Genomic DNA, 24410 nt, shown 5'->3' on the forward strand with positions numbered 1-24410 from the left:
TGTCTGGTGACTGGGCTGGCCAATCCTGGAGCATCTTGATCTTCTTCACCTTGAGGAACTTTGATGTGGAGATGGAAGTATGCGATGGAGCACCGTCCTGCTGCAGAATTTGGCCTCTTTTATGGTTGGGAATAAGAGGTAGCTAAGATTTCTTGGTATTTTAGACTATTGATGTTGCCTTCCACCCTGCAGATCTCTCGCACACCCCCATACTGGATGTAACCCCAGACCATGATTTTTCCGCCACCAAACTTCACTGTTTTCTGGGTGAATCTCGGATCCATTCGGGCTCCAGTAGGTCTGCAATATTTGCGGTGACTGTGGTGTAATTCAACAGAAGATTCATCTGAAAAATCCACCTTCTGCCACTTTCCCAGCGTCCATCCTTTTAGCAGGCTGTGGGCCTTGGCAAATGCCACACGGTTTTTCAATTGTCTTGTTTAGTGCTGGCTTCTGGGCACTGATTTGATCATGGAGGCCATTTCGAGACAGAATCCGACAAACTGTTCTGGTTGACACAGGGACTTCAGGTGACCAGGTCTCGTGGAGCTCTGCTGCAGTGGAAAATGGGCTGGCCTTGGATTTTCGAGCCAACAAACGGTCCTCTCGAGCAGTTGTCTTGCGGGGTCTGCCTGACCTGGGCTTGTCAAAAACGTCTCCAGTCTCTTCAAATCTTTTTTTTATCCTCTGTACTTGACACTGAGACACATTGAAGGTGTCTGCCACATCAGCAGTGGATCTGGTCTTTAGCCTCTTGATAATCAAAACTTTAGTCTCAGGGTGAATCTTAGGCATGTTTGCAGAGGTCTAGTTGCAGTTGATGTGAAGGTCTAGTGTACTGGGGTTCTTTTTATACACACTTGAGACCTAATTGATCCATTATTAGTCACAGGTGAAGCTCATATGACAAGGTGATAACACTTATGTCTTAGCAAAAATTGACTCAATGGGCTTTACCAAGCTGTGAATATTAGACTACTTTTTGAAAGTTTAGTTTTTCACTGAAACATTATCACAAAAGCTGGTGGGATTAAAATGAGCCATTTCTTGTAAAAAAAATCTTGATTAGAAATATATTTCAGCGGCACTTTAGGTCAATTTGTACACAAGCAACAAGACTTTTGTCAGGGACTGCACACACATTGTGAAATCAAAATAAATGTGAAATAATGTAAAACTTGAGAAATTAGATAAATGTATTAATATAGCACATTTCATACACAATGCTAATTTTCAGCGCTTTACATGAAACTAACTTTATATTAGAATATTTAAATCAGAACAGATGCACAGGAAATAAAAGTAATGTGTTAAAAATTAGTGCTGTCAAATTGGTTAATCGTGTTTTAATCGCATTTTGAAAATAAAAGTGTGTTTACAGATGTGTGTTCTGTGTATAATTATGAAGTATATTTAAATACACACAGGCATGTATATATTTAAGAATGTTATTTATGTATATTAATATAAATTATATATACATGCAAATATTTCTTTAATATGTATGCGTAGTCAAGTATACATAATTATACACAGTACACACACATGTAAGAACAAACTATTATTTTAAATGAGATGAATCGAATTGACCGCACTAATTAAAATCTAAGAAAAAAAAACGGGAAGGAATACATTAGATGAAACAATATGTTTTTTTATCGGAGGAAAAGTAAAAATACACTATTTGAAATGCCCACGCTAATAATAATAAATTTTAAAAAACAGTAGATAACGCGCATTTCCTAGAAAACTACATTTCCCAGAGCGCCCATTGGAGGAGCGGATGATGAGATGATGACGCGTTTACCGGAAGTCTTGCGCGCATGCGCTGTCAACCTCAACGCGAGGAGTAGGGAGCGGGCCACGGTGCAAACCACATTAATAAAACAAGATGGCTGGATTGCCCCGCAGGATTATTAAGGTATGACTCTCATAATGTTTATTGCGTGCGTTCCGTTGCGCTATTTGTACGCGCTGTGATTGCGATGCGTTAAAAACAAGTGAAAACGGCACGTGCTGCTGATGGCCCGAGCTCGCGCTGCTGCTGGGTGGCTCCCGCGCGCTCACTGTTTTTTTTAAGACATGCAGGTTTAATAAAATATGCGCAATTAACCTTCATTAAAAAGAGCAACATGGAGCAATGTCATGAGATATTTGTGGTTTGTTAAGGAGCCAGTAAACTCGGCGAACAGCGATGCTCCTGTCAGATGAGAGTCTGGGTGTGTTTAAAGCCTCTGCGTGACACATGAACATGTTTACAGATGCGCTGGGAAACACTCTTGAAGTGTGTGTGTGTGTGTTAGTGTTGTCTGCATGTGGGATATTGTGTTCTACGGAGCAATAAGAGTGTACATGCAATCAGAAAAATTAAATTAAGCACATATGGAGATTAGTTAATTACTCTGTTTTTATCTCTCTCTATAGTCTACGCTCTTTTAATTTTGCATTGCCACATTTTTGATTGTCACACTGCAGTTTATTCTGGCAAAGAACCGCCCACTTGGTCCAAATGACGTTTAAAGAGACCAACTTCAGTTTTGATGTGTCATTTTGTGGTTTGTTTTTCTTTAAAGGTGCAGTGTGTAGTATTTAAGAGGATATAATGCTCAGAAATGCTCTATAATTGGGCATTTACCCAAAATATTGCTTTTGAATATTCGAATATTTCAATTTTAGTTTATTTAAATTAAGTATTTTGAGAAAATTAGACTTTTTCTTTTTTTTTTATCGACATGTCGTCACCATTTCTGAACAAGCTTATGATCAGGCAATGTACACAACACGCTTACTTTATATATCTTAAGGTTTTAAAACATTAAACAGTATGTGTAAATACTGACAAAAGCATTATAAGCTCAAGCAGCGCGAGCGGAAACAAACACTAAGAAATCAAAATGCGCCATGTTATTGTGCAGAACGTATACACACACACACACACACGAGTCGGTATAAGTTATGGTTGTTGTTGTCGTGTTTGTATTGTTTCTCATTTTCATGTTGAGAGAAATTATATTATTGGATGATAATGATATTATCGGGTGAGGAAACGTGCCACCGACAGACGATGCGGAGACGAAGATAACGTTTAAGTGAAGCACTTTGTGTTTTCTGTTCTTAAACCCACCATTTGTCTCGAGAACATTGTTGCTATCATAATTTATCTCGCTCTCTTTTTATTTAATACATTTTTTTTAACGTAATAACACAGGACCACCGCTTTAAAATGGTTGATTGTAGCAACACAGTACTTTCTAAATGCACTTTGTTTTCAGGCAGCTGAAACCCAATAGAGGTGCCGCTGTGTTTTTACATCTGCGGTTATGGATTAATGCATTCTCTGGGAATCGAACCCATGACCTTGCTCTTGCTTTTCACGTGTGTATTTGTCCCAACAGGAGACGCAGCGCTTGTTGGCCGAGCCTGTGCCGGGAATCAAAGCGGAGCCTGATGAGGGGAACGCCCGATATTTCCACGTGGTCATCGCTGGTCCGCAGGATTCGCCCTTCGAGGGTGGGACGTTCAAACTGGAGCTCTTCCTCCCAGAGGAATATCCCATGGCTGCTCCGAAGGTCCGATTCATGACCAAAATCTACCACCCCAATGTGGACAAACTGGGGAGGATCTGTCTGGACATCCTGAAAGGTGCTTCATCTGATGCTGTTTTAGACCGGTTAACCCTGTAAAACTCATATAAGATCATATAACATGCATAATATCATGAAAAATCTAAGTTTATTGAGCCTTTAGACAAAATTTTTATAGAAATGCGCATGTTTTGTATCATATTTGTATACATCAGGATTTTACAGCTCATATAGTATGATGTAGTGGGAAAACAGCTCAGTTTTAAGCAAAAATATGTAATTTTGTGCATATGCTGATATTTATATGGACCAAAAGTAAGCTGAAATTCTGATGGTTGTAATCTAAATTAATGAGATCTTTATAACCAGGGCCGGCGTTTGCTATAGGCGATCTAGGCGGTTGCCCTGGGGCGAAAATTGTGTTGGGAGCTCGGGCGCCCTCTAGTGTCACCCTTAGGCTTACTTCCCTTTAATAATAGAATTAGAACAAGCTAAATAAAACATAGTGTTATTAAATATGATCATTCTAGGGCGCCCCCTCAGCCACACGTTTAATTACTTGACAACCTGATTATTAGATTGAATTATTGTCGATTATTGGCTGGGGGGTTCAGGCGTTAGGTCAGGCAAGTGCTCATCACTGACACTAAAAAGAAGCGGCCTAAACCCTCGGGTGCACAGGGACGGATAAAGAGAAAACCCAGTATAGAGGTAAGTCATCTCTTCTACACCATTAAGGTGTCAAACTAAATCAATTTACTTAGTATTATCAATATTATCAACTAATATTGGACTGTATTGACAGCAATGAAACGTCCAATACCGTCCAATGTTAGTTGATAAACAATGTATAAGTGGGATAATCCATGGCTAGCCATGCATTAAAGGGGGGGTGAAACACTCAGTTTCAGTCAATCTTGAGTACCTATAGAGTAGTATTGCATCCTTCATATCTCCGAAAAGTCTTTAGTTGTATTATATTTATAAAAGAAATATATGCTGTACCGAGTCTTTCCGGAAAAAAACGAGTGCCTGGAGGCGTATCGTGGGCGGAGCTAAAGAATGACGAGCGCAAAGCTACTGCACGAGAGCTTCTGAAAGCTGTCATCCTCAAGCGTGGAGAAGAAAACGTTACTCTAATAAACCACGGCTATCAATCAGATTCAGCTAATACAGATATGATCCAGAATCAGATCCGGAGGCTGAAATAAACTGAACAGGAGAAACAGCAGCAGCAGGACGTCCGTCTCTGTGGTATGGACTGTATTTAGTGGCCTGTCAACATTTGTGTGTGTTTACTCGCAGTTTATGAGGACATGATTCGGTTTATGGACTATTGTATGCGACTAAACCTTAGCAGTAGCAAGCAGAACGGTTTTGCACGTCAGACTAGTGTAACGTTATACAGAACAACAATGGAGTAACGCTAACCTTTAGCGCATTTGAATGACGAAGCACGCTTTGTGAGAACGCTAGGTTCATGTTTGGGTGGTTTTACAATAATCAAACTGACACCTATAGTGGTCAGCTAAACAAATGTATTTAAACACACACCATAGATTGCATGCTCCATTGACAAATTAACTAATGTTATACACGATCGTGTCGTTCACTGATGTTCACTGATGTTCAGCGCTGCCTTCCCGAAATGCTGTGCTGAAGCGTTGAAGTCGCTCGACGTCACCCATAGGAATAAAGTGGAGCGCGGAGCGACAGAAGTGTTCACGGACGACTGGATCTGCACCTGAGAGTGTTTATGGGCGTGCATTTCCTCTCTCGCTCTAGTCATGCGAGCGCGCCCTACCGGGAGAAGAGCCGTACGGCCCATACAAGGACCTTCCGCTCTATTAACGTCAAGCCGACCCATACTCGAAAAAAACTCTCCGAAACCGGAAGGAGTATTTTTGACACAGAAATACTCCATCAAACGTCCAACATTAGTTTTTGAACCTTTGTCCATGTTTAGGATGGGAATCCAAGTCTTTAACAGTGTAAAAAGCTCAGTATGCAGGAAACAGCATTTCACCGCCCCTTTAAATGATTTTAATGCATGACCTAGAGGCAAAAAACTAGCTTGGTATTTAGTTAGTTAGTTTTCTACATTACATTTACATTTAATCATTTAGCAGACGCTTTTATCCAAAGCGACATACAAAAAAGTGGAGAGCAATAGAAGCAACGAAACAAACAAGGTCAACAACCTGTAAGAGCTGTAAGAAATCTCAGTTAATTAGCACAGTACACAATTTTTTTTTTCTTTTTTCCCAACACTGGATTTTGATAGCTATGATAACTTAACATTACAAACATAACTTCACTGGCAATAACCTACATGGATGTAGTTTAAATGTCAAAAGACCAGTACGTTATGTGGATAACTTATCATATGCATTATGAAAAGGACACAAAACTCGCGCCTAGGGCAACCAAAGAGCTAGAGCCGGCCCTGTTTATAATTCATTGAAATATCATTTGTCACTCTACGTCTTATTATAATGCTTACTTTTATTATCTAAGCTCTGTTGTTTTAAAACATAATGCAATATAATTATGATTGACAGATGACCAAATAAACCTTGATCATATTTGAGACTGACAGATTTAGATCAAGTAAACCTAAGCTGCTTCAGTGCTCATCTTGAATCATAGCTAACAATATAAAAGTTATACTTGTTTACTTAATAAAAATCAGATTTAACAGCAAAAAGCTGTAAAGGATGTTTCTGCAATTATACTAAAAACTTGCTAAAACATCGAATCTGTCAATCGGGCAACAGAAGGACTGTAGTAGATTTGTTTTGTACCTGTTGATCATTTAGAGGCCTCTATGTGTCAAATATGATACGGTAGGCTTGATATAGCTACGCATACATTTGCCGCCTCCTCTCTCATAGATAAGTGGTCTCCAGCTCTCCAGATCCGTACAGTGCTGCTCTCTATCCAGGCTCTACTAAGCGCTCCGAACCCTGATGACCCGCTGGCCAATGATGTAGCTGAACAATGGAAGAGCAACGAGGTTCAAGCCATTGAAACAGGTGAGATCTGCGGGACTAGAGAATCTCAGCAGCATTTACTCCGATCAGGCATAACATTATGACAAGTGTAACAATGATGATCTCTTCATCACAGCTCCTGTTAGTGGGTGGGATATATTAGGCAGCAAGTGAACATTTTGTCCTCAGAGTTGATGTGTTCGAAGCAGGAAAAATGGGCAAGCGTAAGGATTTGAGCGAGTTTGACGAGGGCCAAATTGTGACGGCTAGACGACTGGGTCAGAGCATCTCCAAAACTGCAGCTCTTGTGGGCTGTTCCCGGTCTGCAGTGGTCAGTATCTATCAAAAGTGCTCCAAGGAAGGAACAGTGGAGAACCGGCCACAGGGTCATGGGCGGCCAAGGCTCATTGATGACCGTGGGGAGCGAAGGCTGGCCCGTGTGGTCCGATCAAACAGACGAGCTACTGGAGCTCAAACTGCTCCAGAAGTTAATGCTGGTTCTGATAGAAAGCTGTCAGAATACACAGAGCAGCTCAGTTTGAGGCGTATGGGGCGGCAGAGCCGCTGACCAGTCAGGGTGCCCATGCTGACCCCTGACCCCGCCGAAAGCACCAACAGTGGCACGTGAGCATCAGAACTGGACCACGGAGCAATAGAAGAAGGTGGCCTGGTCTGAGGAATCACGTGTTCTTTTACATCACGTGGATGGCCGGGTGTGTGTGTGTGGCTTACCTGGGGAACACATGGCCCCAGGATGCACTATGGGAAGAAGGCGAGCCGGCGGAGGCAGTGTGATGCTTTGGGCAATGTTCTGCTGGGAAACCTTGTTCTCGCTGAACAAGTCCGATCCATGGAAGCCCCACCTCTCAACTTACAGGTCTAAAAGGATCTGCTGCTAACATCTTGGTGCCAGAAACCACAGCACACCTTCAGGGGTCTAGTGGAGTCCATGCCTCGACAGACCAGCACAATATTAGGTCATAATGCTATGCCTGATCGGTGTATATAGTTATATTAAATAAAATAAAGCAATAAGAATGAGAAGGGAAAGATAAAAAAGTGCACAATGATTTGTTTTATTAAAATGTTATTGAGTGTTGATGTTATTTTCTCTCTTACAGCCCGAACATGGACCAGGCTTTATGCCGGTAACAACATTGAAGTTTAGAAGAAGGAAAAGGTGGCATCAAGTGAGAGAAGTGGAACAATCTCCTCCTGTCTTCTTTTGCGTTTAAAGGACACTTTCTCAGACAAAAAAAAAAAAATTCTGATTGAAAAGCATCTACTGCAGCCGTTTGGGTGAGTGTGGGGTGTGTTCCTGGTTCAGCTCAGACTATATGATCTCTCTGCTTCTGGGTTCGGCCAGGAAATGATGTGTGGTGACGGATTGGGCCTTCCTGGCTTCCCTTGCGTGGTCACTACACTGGACCCTGTCAGAATGGGTACTACAGTGTCTATTACAGTGGATTTCACTGCATCCAGGCCCTACACCCAGATTGATGGCTCATTTTTGTTAGTAGATTTTTATGTTGCGGGGCGTAGAGGGGCTGTTAACATGTGTTGCATATGTGCTGCTTCTTGGTCAGGGATAAAATGATGTGAATTTTTTTTTTTACTTTTTCCTTCCTGTGAAACTCTTGAGTTCATTAAAAGCATGTGGTGAACCCGTCTAAATCATGGCCTATCTGACAGAACCTGCTCTGACGCTGTTGTGTTCCAAACTAAACGTGTGTGAGTGTGTGTGTGTGTGTGTGGAAAGGTTTGTGTTTAGGCCGGAGTGGAATATGTATGACTTGTCTGGGAAAATTAAATCTGTAAATGTTCAGTTTTAGTAAAAATATTTTTTGTTATGTTATTTGGTTTGTTCTCTTTATTACTGAGGACTTTTTCTTTTGCAGGTTCGAATCTAATTGTTATTGTAGCTTGTCACAATTAAAACAAAAAAAACACAAAGGTAATTGACGTCATCTCACAACTCTGACTTTATTTCTCACGCATCCTAGTTGAGACGGTCAGAACTGCAAGAAAAAGTCAGAATTGTGAGTTATAAATTTGGAGTTGTGAGACTTCTCACAATTGAACGTTCGCAAAGACCCGCCCTCTTTAGCTACGTCGCTATGTCTGACAAGCCATGGCGCTTTCACACCACACACACGTTCTCACGTAGAGGAGCAAAAAGAACAATACGCTGACCGACAGGATAGAGCAAGTTACTTTAGATATATGAAACAAAGTCTCAACTTTCAAAGTTTTTTAACAAATTTAAACAATAAATACCGTTTTATGACGGGTTTTTTTTTCTTGCGTGTACAAGTTTGTTTTGTAATTCTGACTTTTCTCACAATTGCGAGCTTATATCTTGCAATTCTGACTTTTTTCCACAATTACGAGTTTATAATTCTGACTTCTTTCTTGCTATTTTCAGTTATATCTTGCGATTTTGACTTTTTTCCCCGCAATTACGAGTTTTTATCTTGTAATTGTTTTCTTCTTCCTGGAATTGCACATTTATATCTTGCGATTCAGACTTTTTTCTCGAAATTACGAGTTTATATCTTGCAATTCTGACTTTTTTTTGCGCAATTACGAGTTTATATTTTGCAATACTGACTTTATCGCGATTGAGTTATATCTTGCCATTCTGACTTTTTTCTGAAATTACAAGTTTATATCTTGCGAATCTGACTTTATTTTCTTGCGTTTACGAGTTTATATTTTGTAATTCCAACTTTTCTCACAATTGCGAGTTTATATCTTGCAATTCGGACTTTTTTTCTTGTGTTTACGAGTTTATATTTTGCGAATATGACTTTATTATATTGTCGTAATTACCTTTTATTATTGTTTTGTTCCATTGTGGAAACAATCTTTCATAGAATGTAGCCTGCAAAAAACAACAACAACAGTTTAAGTAAATAATTAAATAATTTCACTTGAATGGCATAAAACACTGCAGGTGTTTATTCTCAGCGACTCTATGAATTATGCTGAAACGGCTGCATTGACTTACTGCTGTGTTAATGTGAAAGTTCACTTCTGCAAATTAAAATAGAAAAGGATTGATCTGGTTTTGAGACGGGCACCTTTAAACCATGTTTCTGATCAATGCAGTATATTTTACAAAATTATAGGCTTAATATATTTTGTTTCACACAAACTACATTTGCCCCAGTAGATATTAATCAATTAAAAAAAAGATTATTCAGTATGATTCTATAAAGAAAGTTCTGTATGGTAAGGACTTTTTTCATGCTAAAATGGGACTTTAAATGACATTTTTCCAATGTTGTCTCAGACTTCCACTGTATTTGAGCCGCAGTGACCTCTGGATTTATGAATCAAGTTCTCTGAGACCTGCAGGACGTTGGGTCTGTCATATCTCTTATCTCTCATCTGTTCCATGCGACTTCTACGAAACGTCAGGTTATATAACTGTCTCGGTGGTGCAGAGCTGCAGTTGGAAGTTATTTCTGCACTTGCGGCAGCAGAAGCCAGAGCACATTTCTCCGTCCTGTATGTTTGTGTCTGTCTGTCTGCAGGCCATTTATAGGATTGGGACATCGAGAGCAATCAAAACAGCCTCTTGTTTCTGTTTTCTCATATATCTAATGAGCCGTTTGTTATGACTGCAGTGTCTGAATGGCTACCATTACAGGATTTCTAAAGACCTTGAGAGTATAACTTGAGCGTTTGTATACGGTCACAAATAGAACTGATTACTATTTATTCTGTTTGACCGCTGACAAATGAGTATTTCTGAACCCATACATATACAACTTTCATATACATTAAGATGGGAGTTTGTTTCTGATTCAACTAAAACAACTTTATTTGGGAGAGACAGCAGCTCATTGCAGAGTCAGAATAGCAAGAGAAACTCGCAATTACGAGTAAAGTTAGAATCGTTAGTTATAATAAAAAAGGAAATTCCTTATTTATCGTAGTATTTACCGTATTTATAGAATCACATCTTGAGATTCTGATTCTTTTGAGAGACTTCATTATTAACTCGCAATTGTGAAAAAGTCAAAATCGTTAAATATACACTCGCAATTGTGAGAAAAAGTCAGAATCATTGAATATAAACTCTCAATCGTGAGAAAGTCAGAATTGTTAGTTATAAACTCGCAATCGTGAGAAACTCAGAATCATTAAATATAAACTCGCAATTGCAAGAAACTCGGAATTGTTAGTTATAAACCTGCAATCGTGAGAAAGTCAGAATCGTTAAATATAAACTTGCAATGTTGAGAAAGTCAGAATCATTAAATATAAACTCGCAATCGTGAGAGTCAGAATTGTTAAATATAAACTCGTAATCGTGAGAGTCAGAATCGTTCCTTATAAACTTGCAATTGCAAGGAAAAAGTCAGAATCGTTAAATATGAACGCGCAATTGCGAGAAAGTCAGAATCGTTAAATATAACCTCGCAATTGCGAGTCAGAATTGTTAGTTATAAACTCGCAATTGCGAGAAAGTCAGAATCGTTCATTATAAACTTGCAATTGCAAGAGAAAGTCAGAACCGTTAAATATAAACTTGCAATCGTGAGAAAGTCAGAATCTTTAAATATAAACTTGCAATCATGAGAGAATCGTTCATTATAAACTTGCAATTGCAAGAAAAAGTCAGAAACATTTAATATAAACTCGTAATTGCCAGAAAGTCAGAATCCTTCATTATAAACTCGCAATTGCGAGAAAAATTTAGAATCGTTAAATATAAACTTGCAATTGCGAGAAAGTGAGAATCGTTAGTTATAAATTTGCAGTCGTGAAAAAGTCAGAATCGTTAAATATAAACTTGCAATTGCGAGAAAGTGAGAATCGTTAGTTATAAATTTGCAGTCGTGAAAAAGTCAGAATCGTTAAATATAAACTTGCAATTGCGAGAAAGTGAGAATCGTTAGTTATAAATTTGCAGTCGTGAAAAAGTCAGAATCGTTAAATATAAACTCGCAATTGGGAGAAAGTCAGAATCGTTCATTATAAACTCGCAATCGTGAGAAAAAGTCAGAATTGTTATAATCTTGCAATCGCGAGAAAGTCAGAATCGTTTCTGAGAAAAAGTCAGAATTTTTAGATATGAACTCAATTGCGAAAAAAAGTCAGAATCTTTAGATATAAACTCGCAATCGTGAAAAAAAGTCAGAATCTTCAGATATAAACTCGCAATCGTGAGAAAAAGTCAGAATTGTTAGTTATAATCTCACAATCGCAAGAAAGTCAGAATCTTTTCTGAGAAAGTCATAATTGTTAGATATGAACTAACTCAATTGCAAAAAAAAAAAAGCCAGAATCGTTAGATATAAACTCGCAATCGTGAGAAAAAAAGTCTGATTTTCTGATCAGTAAGCCTTGTTAAGATGTGAGCTCGTCACTTGACGGTACAGAAACGGCTTTATTTGGGAGAGACAGTAACTCCTGTCACTCAGTGAATGTGAATGAAAAGTCACGTTCAGTGAGTGTGTGGCAGATGTTGCTCTGATCAGATCCATGTAATCTCATTAAGGCCATGAACAGATTCACGCTTCTCTCGCCTGTCTCAGGAGCTGAAAGCCGATGGCAAATGTTTATTTCCATTATGCCTGATTAATGTGCGTAATGAGTTTGGCCCGTGTGGAGTTTGAGGTTCTAGTCTACGTCATCACAAGTTGGTCTACTCACTCACCAGATGCCTGTAATTCACTCATTAAAGTGCATGACGACTGCAGGCTAAACCTTCCTTAAGATTATAGTGGAGATTTTTGTTCTAAAGACGTGGGAGCAGTGATTTGCAATGTCCATTTAAATGTTGTTTAAAAGGTTGCGATAATGTTAGTACAATGTTTTTTTGAATGTTTATTTGTAATATTTTCAAAAAGGTAAGCAAACTTTAACATGCATTCAGTAACGAAAATGTTCTCAGAACGTTTTCTCAACGTAATGAAAAGTAAAAATAACATAATGCGTTCCAAGAACATCACGAGACTCAAATATTTATATAACGTAATAAGAACATTCTAATGTCATTTAAAGAACATTTTATCTTAACATTTATACAAAACACTAGTGGAACTGTTACAGCTATGCTACAGGTCTATAGCCTATCTCAAGTAACCTATTTGTTTTTTTGTTTTTAAAGTCAAAATGATTTTAAGATTAAAACCAGCTTAAAATACACTAATGAGTGTTTATCAACGAAGGAGCCTATAGTTCCACTGTTTCGTGTTTGCACATTGATTACACAGAAAATGGCAAATTCTTTTCTTGTCAAAGTTAAACAATGTCAACATTCATAATTGAATCAGATCGTATGCCAAAGTCCAGTGCTCACTAACAGCACTGTAATAGACAAACGTTTACAAAAACATGGTATTACCATGGTATTTTTATTGATTTATTTTACATTGAATGCATTAATGCACTGCTGGTTGAGAATGATACCCAGTATAAATGTTTATTTTCTGCAATCATTTATTTTTTATTATTCGTAATATCTTCATATGTGAGCACAAATCGGGTCAAAATTATAATTTTTTCTTCTATGCCAAAAATAATTAGGATACTAAAATCATGTTCCATGAAGATATTCTATAATTTCCTACCTTAAATATATCAAAAATGTATTATTAGACAAGGGTTTTTTTTATAGTTGTTTTTTTGCACCCTCAGATTAATCACATATCTCGGCCAAATATTGTCCTAACAAACCATACATCAAATGAAAGCTTATTTATTCAGCTTTCAGATGATACATCTCAATGTTAAAAAAAAAAAGACCCCTATGACTGGTTTTGTCGTCCATTGTAACGTATTTTGTCGAAATGTTTATATTTGAAACGCGCGTGACTACAATAAACTGATTTGTGTTTGTTGTCATATGATCTGTCTATCTACAGATAACAAATACCTGATTAAATTAACAGTTAAAGAGCAGAAAATCTTGTCATATTCATCCGCGAAATGTGTGACAGAAGGCCACGCAATAATGCGGTAACGGACAAGTGTGATCGCAGTTCACGGACCCGCCTCACGGAGTTCTCGCGCACAAATCCCACTACGACGAAGGCGTTGCTCGTAAATATTAACTAGTTGATGATGACGTTGCGGCGTTGCCTTCCAATGGTGAACGCTGTTGATTAATGTATGCTGACGTTGCCTGGTAACCTTCCAATGCTAACTGTTTAACTTATGAATATTAATGAGCAAGCCGTCAACATACCAACGTTAGTAATTTCGCACCCGGCCCACCACACACGTATATAAACCGAGGGAAGACGAGATATTTTGAGCTGGGGATGTGTAGCGGAATGCAGAGTTGTCGTTAAATAATCGAATTTACTGGAGGAATGTTATACATAAGATTTTAAACCGACGCAAACCCCGCAGGCTCGGTCCAGCTCGGTACTGGTCCGCCTCTCGCTGTCTTCCTGACCGTCGGTGGTGACTCACGGACGGAGCTCGGGCCGTTCAGCTGACCGGCGGACGGAAATATCATCAACCGAAGGACCGACAGGATTTCAGCATGAAGTTTAAACCGAACCAGACGCGGACGTACGACCGGGAAGGATTCAAGCGGCGGGCGGCGTGTCTGTGCTTCAAGAACGAACGGGAGGATGAGGTACGGAGATATTATCTAAACCAGACATGATGATGCTCCGATGATAAATCCGTGTATCAACACACACCGAGTCTTTCACCTGACCCCCGGTCCGAATATATGACAACAAACACATATTTGAAGAATATATATGTGTACTGTACATATACGAGCTATAAATCAGGTGTCATGTGATTGATGTGTTGGGGGACCCAAAATATGATGTTGGACCCCATCCTAAAATTTAAAAGGCATCCATGTTTTATAAACACCCACTGAAAAAAATAGTTTTTGTTACGTTGCATATGCTATTTTTTTTCCCATACTCACAATGACAATGGACCTGTTAAATGCATTATTTATTTAATTTAATAATCAAGTTATATGAACAATTTCAATCTGATATAATAGATTCATCTTTTATTTTAATAATAATTTTAAAGTGTATTTTATTTACTGAGTTATTGTCAAATCGATTAATTGTGATTAATCACATCCAAAATAAACGTTAGTTTTACATAATATGTGTTTGTGCTGTGAATAATTATTATGTATATTTTAATACACACGTACATGGATATATTTAAAAGAAAATATTTGCATGTATATACTGTTTATATTTTATACATATAAAAAAATCTTAAATATATACGTGTGTGTGTGTGTGTGTGTTTATATATATATATATATATATATATATATATATATATATATATGCATAATAATATTATGTAGATTCAAACTTTTATTTTGGATGCGATTAATCGTTTCGACAGCACTAATTTAAAAAAAATTTAAACTGTTTTTCTTTAGACTTTTCCACGGACCCCCTAGAACTCCTCTGATCGATGGATGGATATGTGTATATAAATGCATAGATTAATTGCATCTAGCATAAATGTTTGTGTATGTGTGTACATTATTTCCACATGGAAAATCACAGTGCATCACACAAACAAATATTGTTCTATATGCAAACACACACTACACAGTACTGTTTACAATTGGAAGTGATCTGAGATCAGTTTTTCCACTGTCAAGAGTTCTTAGAAAGTGAAGTTTTTGCTGTATGCATGCATGTGACTGTTCAGTTCACTGTGCAGTGTAATCTAGAGCACATCTGGTTATTTAATTCTCATCCAGGGCTGTAATCTCTGTCAAATTACGCTGTGCAAGCCAAAATCCCATTGATCCTAATTAGTTAACCTGTTTCAACAAACGGGACTAAACCTTTTGTTTCCATCCATCCATATCTATTGCACACGTCTGCTTCGCTTCGGCCGTCCCTATGACTTAAAGGCACTTCAGACTGTCGGTCATTGGGCCTCCGTAGTGCAGTTATGCAATAAAAGCACGTCAGACTGCAGGTCTCTGTTTCTGCATGTATACAGCTGCATACATCCAAGATAGGAATGTCATGAGAAGACTCTAAGATTGAACGCCATATGACAAATCAATTAGTATTGAATTTTCTTGTTTTAAAGGTTTGTTGCGGAGTATCTCTATATCAGCCACGCATAAGAAATAAGAAGCACATGAAAATTTTAAGTAGACTGAAAACTATTAGTCTTTATTTACAACTTTGAAAAATCAAATACAGTGCAGTTTTTGTGTTTTAATGTGTGATGCATAAAGTAAATCCATGAATACGGGCAGTAAAAAGTTTTAATTATCTTGTAGGTGACCAGTAAAGTCTTGAGGGAGGGCATCTTGTAAATAATTAATCACACCACAAACGGGCAGATATATGAGTGTTAGTGTTAATCGTTGGATATAAACTCGCAATTGTGAGGAATAAAGTCAGAAATGTTAGATATAAACTCGTAATTGCGAGAAAAAAAGTCAAAATCGTCAAAATCAATTGTGAGGAAAAAAAGTCAAAATCGTTAAAATCAATTGTGAGGAAAAAAAAGTGAGAATTTTTTGATATAAACTCGAAAATTGCGAGAAAAAAATCTGAATCTTTAGAATCAAATGCGAGAAAAAAATATGAATCGTTAGTTATAAAAAAGTCAGAATCGTTAGAATCAATTATGAGAAAAAAGTTAGAATCGTCAAAATCAATTGCGAGAAAAAATCTGAATCGTTAGATATAAACTTGTAATTGTAAGAAAAAAGTAAAAATAGTCAAAATCAATTGTGAGAAAAAAGTCAGAATCGTTAAAATCAATTGCGAGAAAAAAATCTGAATCATTAGATATAAACTCACAATTGCAAGAAAAAAGTCAGAATTGTCTAAATCAATTGCAAGAAAAAAGTCAGAATCGTTATATATAAACTCGCAATTGCGAGCGAAAAATCTGAATCTTTAGAATCAAATGCGAGGAAAAAAATATGAATCGTTAGTTATAAAAAAGTCAGAATCGTTATATATAAATTCGCAATTGCGAGAAAAAATCAGAATCATTAGAATCAAATGCGAGACAAAAAATCGTAATCGTTAGATATAAACCCGCAATTGCTAGGAAAAAAGTCAGAATCATTAGATATATATAAACTTTATTACAGGCTCTAGGCCCAACAACAAGACATACAAAAAAAAAAAAAAAGGCATAGATACATACACACACACATACAGACATACTTGATTCATGAGAGCCTTAACAGGCACCCATACCAATGTTTCCACAAATATGATTGATATCTGACTGAGCTGCACCTAGGGCTTGGAAGCATCATTATAATACTGTTTGAGACTCATCAAGTCGGGACATGAACTTAAACTTAAATATAAACTCGTATTCTCTTGTTTCAAAGGTTTGCTTTGAGTATCTATCGGCCATAGATAAGAAATAAGAAGCACATTGACTTGTGATGAACACACAGACACTTGGCTGAAATGTATTAGTCTTTATTTACAACAATACCGTTTTTGTTTTAATGTGTGTGATGCATAAAGTAAATCCATGAATACGGGCAGTAAAAGGTTTTAATTATCTTGTAGGTGACCAGTAAAGTCTTGAGTGAGGTCATCTTGTAAATAATTAATCACACCACAAACCGCCTGATATATGAGTGTTAGTTTTGTGCCAAAGGGTTCTTTCGTTCTGTCGATTCCTTGTATCCAAGTAACCAAACGGAAGAATCTGAGTTGTGTGGGATTGCTGGTGTAAATCTGGTCTTAACCATGCCCGCTGATCTCAGACCAGTTCCACAAACATTCCCGCCACCGCATGCCAGCTACAGACTGATCCGCAGTCAGTGCATGTCTGTTTAAGCGAAGGGGAACTCATTTGAAATGGCTGCCCTTTGTGTGGCAGTGAAAGAGGGTTAGTGGAGGGCAGAGAACCAGCGAATGTTGAGTCAAAATCTCTCCCATTCAACACACTTCATAGATTCACAGCGGCCATCAGCGATGGCAAGACCTGTGAGTGTGTTTGGAGAATTTAACCCTTAACTGCCCCCCCCCCCCCCTTTATATTGGTCACGAAAATGCACTATTCAAGCTTAAAGGGCTGTAATTCAATAATGCTTTGGAATATAGACTTGAGTTTGGTCTTGATTGAAAGCAGACACTCAGCAGATTGTTGCTGAAGTAAACGAATTTCAGAATATGAAATAATTAAAAAGTTATGGAAGTTTAAATTTATTGAAAATGAAAAATACAGTACTAATTATTTTTTAGAAATATAAAATATATATTTTACAAAAAATGTTTTACTCTCAAGTTACTATAAAACAAAAGCCATATGTCTAACCAATTTGTGTTCCAAATTTGAAGCTGATATCACAAAAATTCAAGTCCCCATGAGATTTTGTTTAGGCGCTATACCAAAAATAGCCACCGGGTGTCAATCAATTTCCATGGATTGTTTTTTTGATGCAATTTCCTGTACATTTTTTGTCCAAATATCACTTCCATCATAAAACAGACACCAAATATGGAACATTGAGACTCAGACCTTTCCAATGATATGTGTTTTGTCAAGATTAGAAAAGATTTTGATTATAAAGTAGTTAAAATACATTCGTACTATGACACATGACTCCGCCCACTAGGGGAGGAGCCCACTAGACGATTTTAGAGTTCTGCTTCCATGCTAACGCAACGTCTGATTTCAAAACGGTTTTCACAGGATGAAATTTGAGTTCGTAAGCTTTTGAATGATCCCTAATTTATGATAATTACTAAAAAATATGATATGAAATAAAGGCGATCGAAAAAAGAGTGCCAGGTGTCTCGCCAGCGTGGACGGGGACAGTTAAGGGGTTAAAGTAAACAGTGATTTGCCTCATCCAAAGCCTTCCATTTGTCCCAGAATGCATGCCTGTTATGCTACAGGTGCAGGACAAATGCCACTGCGCTACTCCATTTGGTATCATGTGCATGTGTTTATGATTAAATACAGCCCTGATTTCCTAGAATATGAGTTTCTGTAAACATGCAGCAGATTTTGAATAACTCTGACATGCTACTGCTAAAATAGTCACATGCATACTCAACCATACACGCTTCACTGTAGTCACCTGACTTTTTATAATGTGGAGGATGCTTTTCTGGGTAAACTAATAGTTATAGTCAAACTAAAGCTAAAGCATTAAAAACACTTTCGTTACTTAAAATAAAATAATTGTTATATTATTTCAGCTGGTTTGCAAAGTTTATCTTAATGTACTAAATAAATAATAATTAAGACTGAAATAGAAATTAACAAAAGCTATATATTTTAAAAAAGAACACCCCAACAAACTAAAATCACAATAAAAATGGAAAGTATAAAAATGATTCAAAATGTTAACAAAACGTTACAATATAATAATATTTTTGAGTGGTCTAAAATATCTAACTTCTTCGTGTATTAAAGTAACAAAAATATAACAAATAAAAATGAATTTAAAAAATATACATTAAAAAACCTACAAAATTACTAAGACTTTAACTAAAATCAAAATTTAAATAAGAAATATAAAAACATTATATTAACAAGAATATTACAAGAATATTAATAAAATAATGGTCTATTTGTGAGTGGTCTAAAATAACTAACTTAATGTAAAAATGTTTTAATAACAACTATATAGACATATTTATAATTTAAACAAATAATACAACTAGAAAATACCCAATAAAACGACTAAAACTTTAACTAAAATTACAATTAAAATGGGAAATATATTTTTTTATTATTCAAAATATTAATAAAACTCTTCAATATAATAATACTGGTCTATTTGTGAGTGGTCTAAAATAATTTAAATTTAATGTAAATTAACAAAAAAGAGACTAAAATTAACTAAAATCACAAAGGTAAAAATAAAAGCTGATTCAAAATATTACTAAAACGCTACAATATAATAATACTGGTCTATTTGTTAGTGGTCTAAAATAACTTTAATTTAATGTAAATTAACAAAAAAAAGCTAAAATAAAACTATAGACGTATTTTAAAAAAAATATAAAAAAATTGAAAATACCCAACAAAATGACTAAAATTAACTAAAATTACCATTAAAATGTGAAATGTAAAAATAAAAGCTGATTCAAAATATTAATAAAACTCTACAACATAACAATACTGGTCTATTTGTGAGTTGTCTAAAATAACTTCATGTAGTAAAGACATAAAACAAAAAACTATATAGAATAAAAACTAGAAAATACCAAACAAAATTACTAAAACTTTACCTAAAGTCACAATTAAAACTAAAAATCAGAAAATTAATAATAGCTATACATCGTAATTAAAATAATAATAATAATAATAAGTTACCTGGTTGCCCTAAAATTTTGAGTTCATTGAAGTTAAAATTTTGAGTAAATACAATGACATTTTTTGAGATTCGACAACCTTTATTAAAATATTATTAAAAGATTTTGTAAGCATATTGGGCTCATATTGTGTGTTTTATTTCTGATGACGCCGTGAAACATGCCAAATAGTGCTATTTTCATGATTTATCACATTTTTTATGTGGTTCAGATACAATAATATTTTGAGTTTCTATTCATTAAACAAATTTCCTTCATTGAATCAACTCAAATTTTTAATTTTAAGGCAGCCGGGTTACCATCAAAATTTTTTTACAGTGTAATAGTATCACAATGGTACTAAAATATCACTGGTGTATTTGTGGCGCGGTCTGGTCGATAAGTCTGGTAACTGGTGGAGAAATCCACAGATTTCCACCATGGTGTCCTTAAACGGGACACTTAACCCCGCTTGCTCCGGGGGTTTGTCCTTATATAATGCGGTGACATTGGGTGAAAGTCTGTGATCTCCACCGGCTCTGGTTGTGTGGTGAGAAAACATGATTTAAAAATGTAATCCCATTCATCCCGATATGAAAGACAATAATTCTGCTGCAGTGATTTTTACATCGTGTCAATCAATCAGATCTGTTATGTTTATGCATTAAACTCTAATTGATGGCTGATGATTCATATTTTGCGCCCACTTTGTTTTGATTACAAACGTCATTGATGCGTCATTGAGAACCTCTTAATGTTGACATGAAATGACATTCACAATCCATTTAGTACAGCAATAAAACATTTATTTTGTCCATCAGCAATTGATGGATCATTCAATATTTATATCTTAGTTTTAAAGTACATTTGTAACACTATACTTTGAGTTATATTACCTTGGCATTAAATTACTAAAAACTAGTTAACGCTGTGAGTAAAACTGTAAACACATGACACACCCCTGACTCGTTGAGGCATGGACTCCACTAGACCCCTGAAGGTGTGCTGTGGTATCTGGCACCAAGATGTTAGCAGCAGATCCTTTAAGTCCTGTAAGTTGAGAGGTGGGGCCTCCATGGATCAGACTTGTTTGTTCAGCTCATCCCACAGATGCTCGATTGGATTGAGATCTGGAGAATTTGGAGGCCCAGTCAACGCCTCAAACTCGCTGTTGTGCTCCTCAAACCATTCCTGAAGCATTTGTGCTTTGTGTCAGGAGCATTATCCTGCTGGAAGAGCCACAGCCGCCAGAATACCGTTTCCATCAAAGGCTGAACATGGTCTCAGCAATGCTTAGGTAGGTGGAGCGTGTCAAAGTAACATCCACATGGATGGAGGACCCAAGGTTTCCCAGCAGAACATTGGCCAAAGCATCACACTGCCTCCGCCAGCTCGCCTTCTTCCCATAGTCCTGGGGCCATGTGTTCCCCAGGTAAGCCACACACACACACTCGGCCATCCACGTGATGAAAAAGAAAACGTGATTCCTCAGACCAGGCCACCTTCTTCCATTGCTCCGTGGTCCAGTTCTGATGCTCACGTGCCACTGTTGGTGCTTTCGGCGGGGTCAGGGGTCAGCATGGGCACCCTGACTGGTCAGCGGCTCTGCCGCCCCATACGCCTCAAACTGAGCTGCTCTGTGTATTCTGACAGCTTTCTATCAGAACCAGCATCAACTTCCTGAGCAGTTTGAGCTCCAGTAGCTCGTCTGTTTGATCGGACCACACGGGCCAGCCTTCGCTCCCCACGGTCATCAATGAGCCTTGGCCGCCCATGACCCTGTGGCCGGTTCTCCACTGTTCCTCTTGGAGCACTTTTGATAGATACTGACCACTGCAGACCGGGAACAGCCCACAAGAGCTGCAGTTTTGGAGATGCTCTGACCCAGTCGTCTAGCCGTCACAATCTGGCCAAACTCACTCAAATCCTTACGCTTGCCCATTTCTCCTGCTTCTAACACATCAACTCTGAGGACAAAATGTTCACTTGCTGCCTAATATATCCCACCCACTAACAGGTGATGAAGAGATCATCAGTGTTATTCACTTCACCTGTCATAATGTTATGCCTGATTGGTGTGTGTGTATATACATATATATATATATATATATATATATATATATATATATATATATATATATATATATATATATATATATATATATATATATATATATATATATATAATATAATTTTACACAGCTGTCTGTTTTAACCCATGTAAAAGAAACGCCTTTCAGTGATTATGTCGCAATAATGCCTGGCTGACTGCACATAGTCCTTTTTTTATTCTTGTTATTTAGGGGTCAAATGTGATATAGACATGTTTTCAGCCAGGTGGAGTTATGGGACTGTAAATTACTGGTTGTGGTTGTTATTCTCAGACCTGTTTGTACAAGAGGTTTCATTGTCATCCATTTTTCCCTAACCCTATGGTAGTGTACTTCATCACAGAGTGACAGGAACACACAGGTCGTAGTTGTTTAGTTGAGAACAGACTCTTAAGCCGATGATCATGTGTGACCGACCCTGGGAAACCAGAACTGGACTAACATGTTTCAAGACAACAAACTGTGTTTTAGCAACGCTGCGTGCAAACAGAACAATCAAAAGCTTTCCTTTGTCGTTTCTGTGAGGCAAACCCAATGCCTCCGGCTGTCTTTGAGGAGGTGACCCCTAAAAATAACCTCACCAGGTGACAACAAGTGTCATGAACCATCAATCCCACAATCCTTTTAGTGCAGGAGACACCTGAGGGCCTATCAGCAGCTGGAGATGATTAGCCAATCAGAGAGCGAGATTGCCTGCTCTGTCCATCTATCAGAAGTCACTCTCTCCAGAGTTATTATTTTTAACTAACACTATTAAAAAAATGTTTTTGTTGAGACCCTCTATTAATTAAATCATACACTATAAAAAACTTTTGCTGGTCTGTGTTGGTTTAACTTAAAAAAGTAAGTAATCTGGTTGCCATAAAATTTTGAGTTTATTGAAATAAAAAATTTGAGTTGATACAATGAAGGAAATGTGTTTAATAAATAGAAACTCAAAATATTATTGTATCTGAACCACATAAAAAATGTGATAAATCATGAAAATAGCACAATTTGGCTGCGTCATCAGAAATAAAACACACACAATTACCCAATATGCTTACAAAATCGAATAATATTTTAATAAAGGTTGTCGAATCTCAAAAAAATGTTCATTGTATTAACTCAAAATTTTAATTTCAATGAACTCAAAATTTAAGGCAACCTGGCAACTTTTTTCTAAATATTGTTTTACAGTGTACAGCAATAATAATTAATAATAACAATAATAGATTGTATTTACTTAATAATTAAACCCTAACCCCCACTTTTAAAAAAGAAGAATAATTTAATAATGTTAAAAAGTTATACTTTATGTATATGTTAGTATGTAGGTTAGAATATCATTGTACATAATATCTGCAAATAAAAAGTGTACTTTGTTAGATTTTTTTGTGCCAATTTGGAAAACTTAATAAAGAGAATGTAAACAACAACAACAACATTTATTTTAATGAAATAAAATATATATCTCTGGAAATAAATAAATCTTATTGTATTGTATTTCATTATTTAATTGTGTTATTTAATGCATTTATTAAATTCTGTTTTTATTTAATTATTATTTTATTTAATTATTTAAATTTTTTATTGTATTTTATTATTTAATTGTATTATTTTATATAATTTAATCAAACCATAAAATATCATGACTTTATTCATTTTATTTAATTTCATTTAAACACTAATGCATTAAACTGAAAATTTAAAAATAAATGGTCAATTACTTTTTTGCATTTTATTTATTTTTATTCATATCTCAAGTTCTCAAGACTTTATTTTATTTTATTATTTAATTTAATTAATCCCGCATATTCTCATGACTGTTATTTTATACTTTTATTTCATTTCTTTTTAACACTAATGCATTAAAATGAAAACTGTTAATATAAAAACAAATGCTAACTCAAAGTATGAATAAAAAACTTTAATAGTTATCATACGTTATTTAATTTCATTAACCCCTCATATTCTCATCTTTAATTAAACTCAAAATATCATGACTTTATTGCATTTTATTACAAATTATTTAATTTAATTATTTTATATAATTTGATTAAACTCTCAAATGATCATGACTGCTATTTTATTATTTACTTTTATTTAATTCTCAAATTTTAATTACTTTATTTTATTGTATTTTATTATTTAATTTAATGTTATTAATCGCTCAAATTATCATGAATGCTTTATTTTATTATTTCCTCAAATTCTCATGACTATATGTTGTGTTTTATTTGATTTCATTTAAACACTAATGCATTAAAATGAAAATATAATTAAAAGATATAGAATAGATTATAAAAATCTATAATTACAATTCATGCTAACTCAAAGCATTAATAGAATATAAATAATACTAAAATAACACTGATATTGATATTTCAACGATCGTATTAATTAATTAATATTGTGCAGCCCGACAAACAAACAGCAAACCTAGCCTGGTTGAAACCAGAGCATTCTCAG

General features: G+C 36.2%; 2 protein-coding genes across 2 annotated transcripts in view; both read left to right on the forward strand.

Annotated features, from left to right (window-relative positions):
- The first annotated feature begins 1765 nt into the window (after nt 1-1765).
- ube2nb (ubiquitin-conjugating enzyme E2Nb) lies at nt 1766-8432 on the forward strand. The gene is made up of 4 exons (XM_067426946.1): nt 1766-1921; nt 3396-3642; nt 6479-6619; nt 7699-8432. The coding sequence occupies exons 1-4, from the start codon at nt 1892-1894 to the stop codon at nt 7743-7745; spliced, it is 465 nt and encodes a 154-aa protein (XP_067283047.1). The 5' UTR covers nt 1766-1891; the 3' UTR covers nt 7746-8432.
- A 5323-nt stretch (nt 8433-13755) lies between these two features.
- nudt4b (nudix (nucleoside diphosphate linked moiety X)-type motif 4b) overlaps nt 13756-24410 on the forward strand; it is a 13915-nt gene continuing 3260 nt past the window's right edge. The window contains exon 1 of the mRNA XM_067427400.1: nt 13756-14180. Coding sequence (XP_067283501.1) covers nt 14085-14180 — 96 coding nt within the window. The 5' untranslated portion in view covers nt 13756-14084. The remainder of the gene's footprint in view (nt 14181-24410) is intronic.

The sequence above is a fragment of the Pseudorasbora parva genome, chromosome 20 (genome assembly GCF_024679245.1).
Source record: "Pseudorasbora parva isolate DD20220531a chromosome 20, ASM2467924v1, whole genome shotgun sequence".
In the NCBI taxonomy this organism is placed as follows: Eukaryota; Metazoa; Chordata; class Actinopteri; order Cypriniformes; family Gobionidae; genus Pseudorasbora; species Pseudorasbora parva.

What these genes read in the sequence shown, in the direction of transcription:
- ube2nb (XM_067426946.1), top strand. Translation starts at nt 1,892, where the DNA reads ATGGCTGGATTGCCCCGCAGGATTATTAAG. An exon ending in CTGTCTGGACATCCTGAAAG is followed by an intron (nt 3,643 to 6,478) that starts GTGCTTCATCTG and finishes CCTCTCTCATAG; the next exon opens with ATAAGTGGTCTCCAGCTCTC. An exon ending in GGTTCAAGCCATTGAAACAG is followed by an intron (nt 6,620 to 7,698) that starts GTGAGATCTGCG and finishes TCTCTCTTACAG; the next exon opens with CCCGAACATGGACCAGGCTT.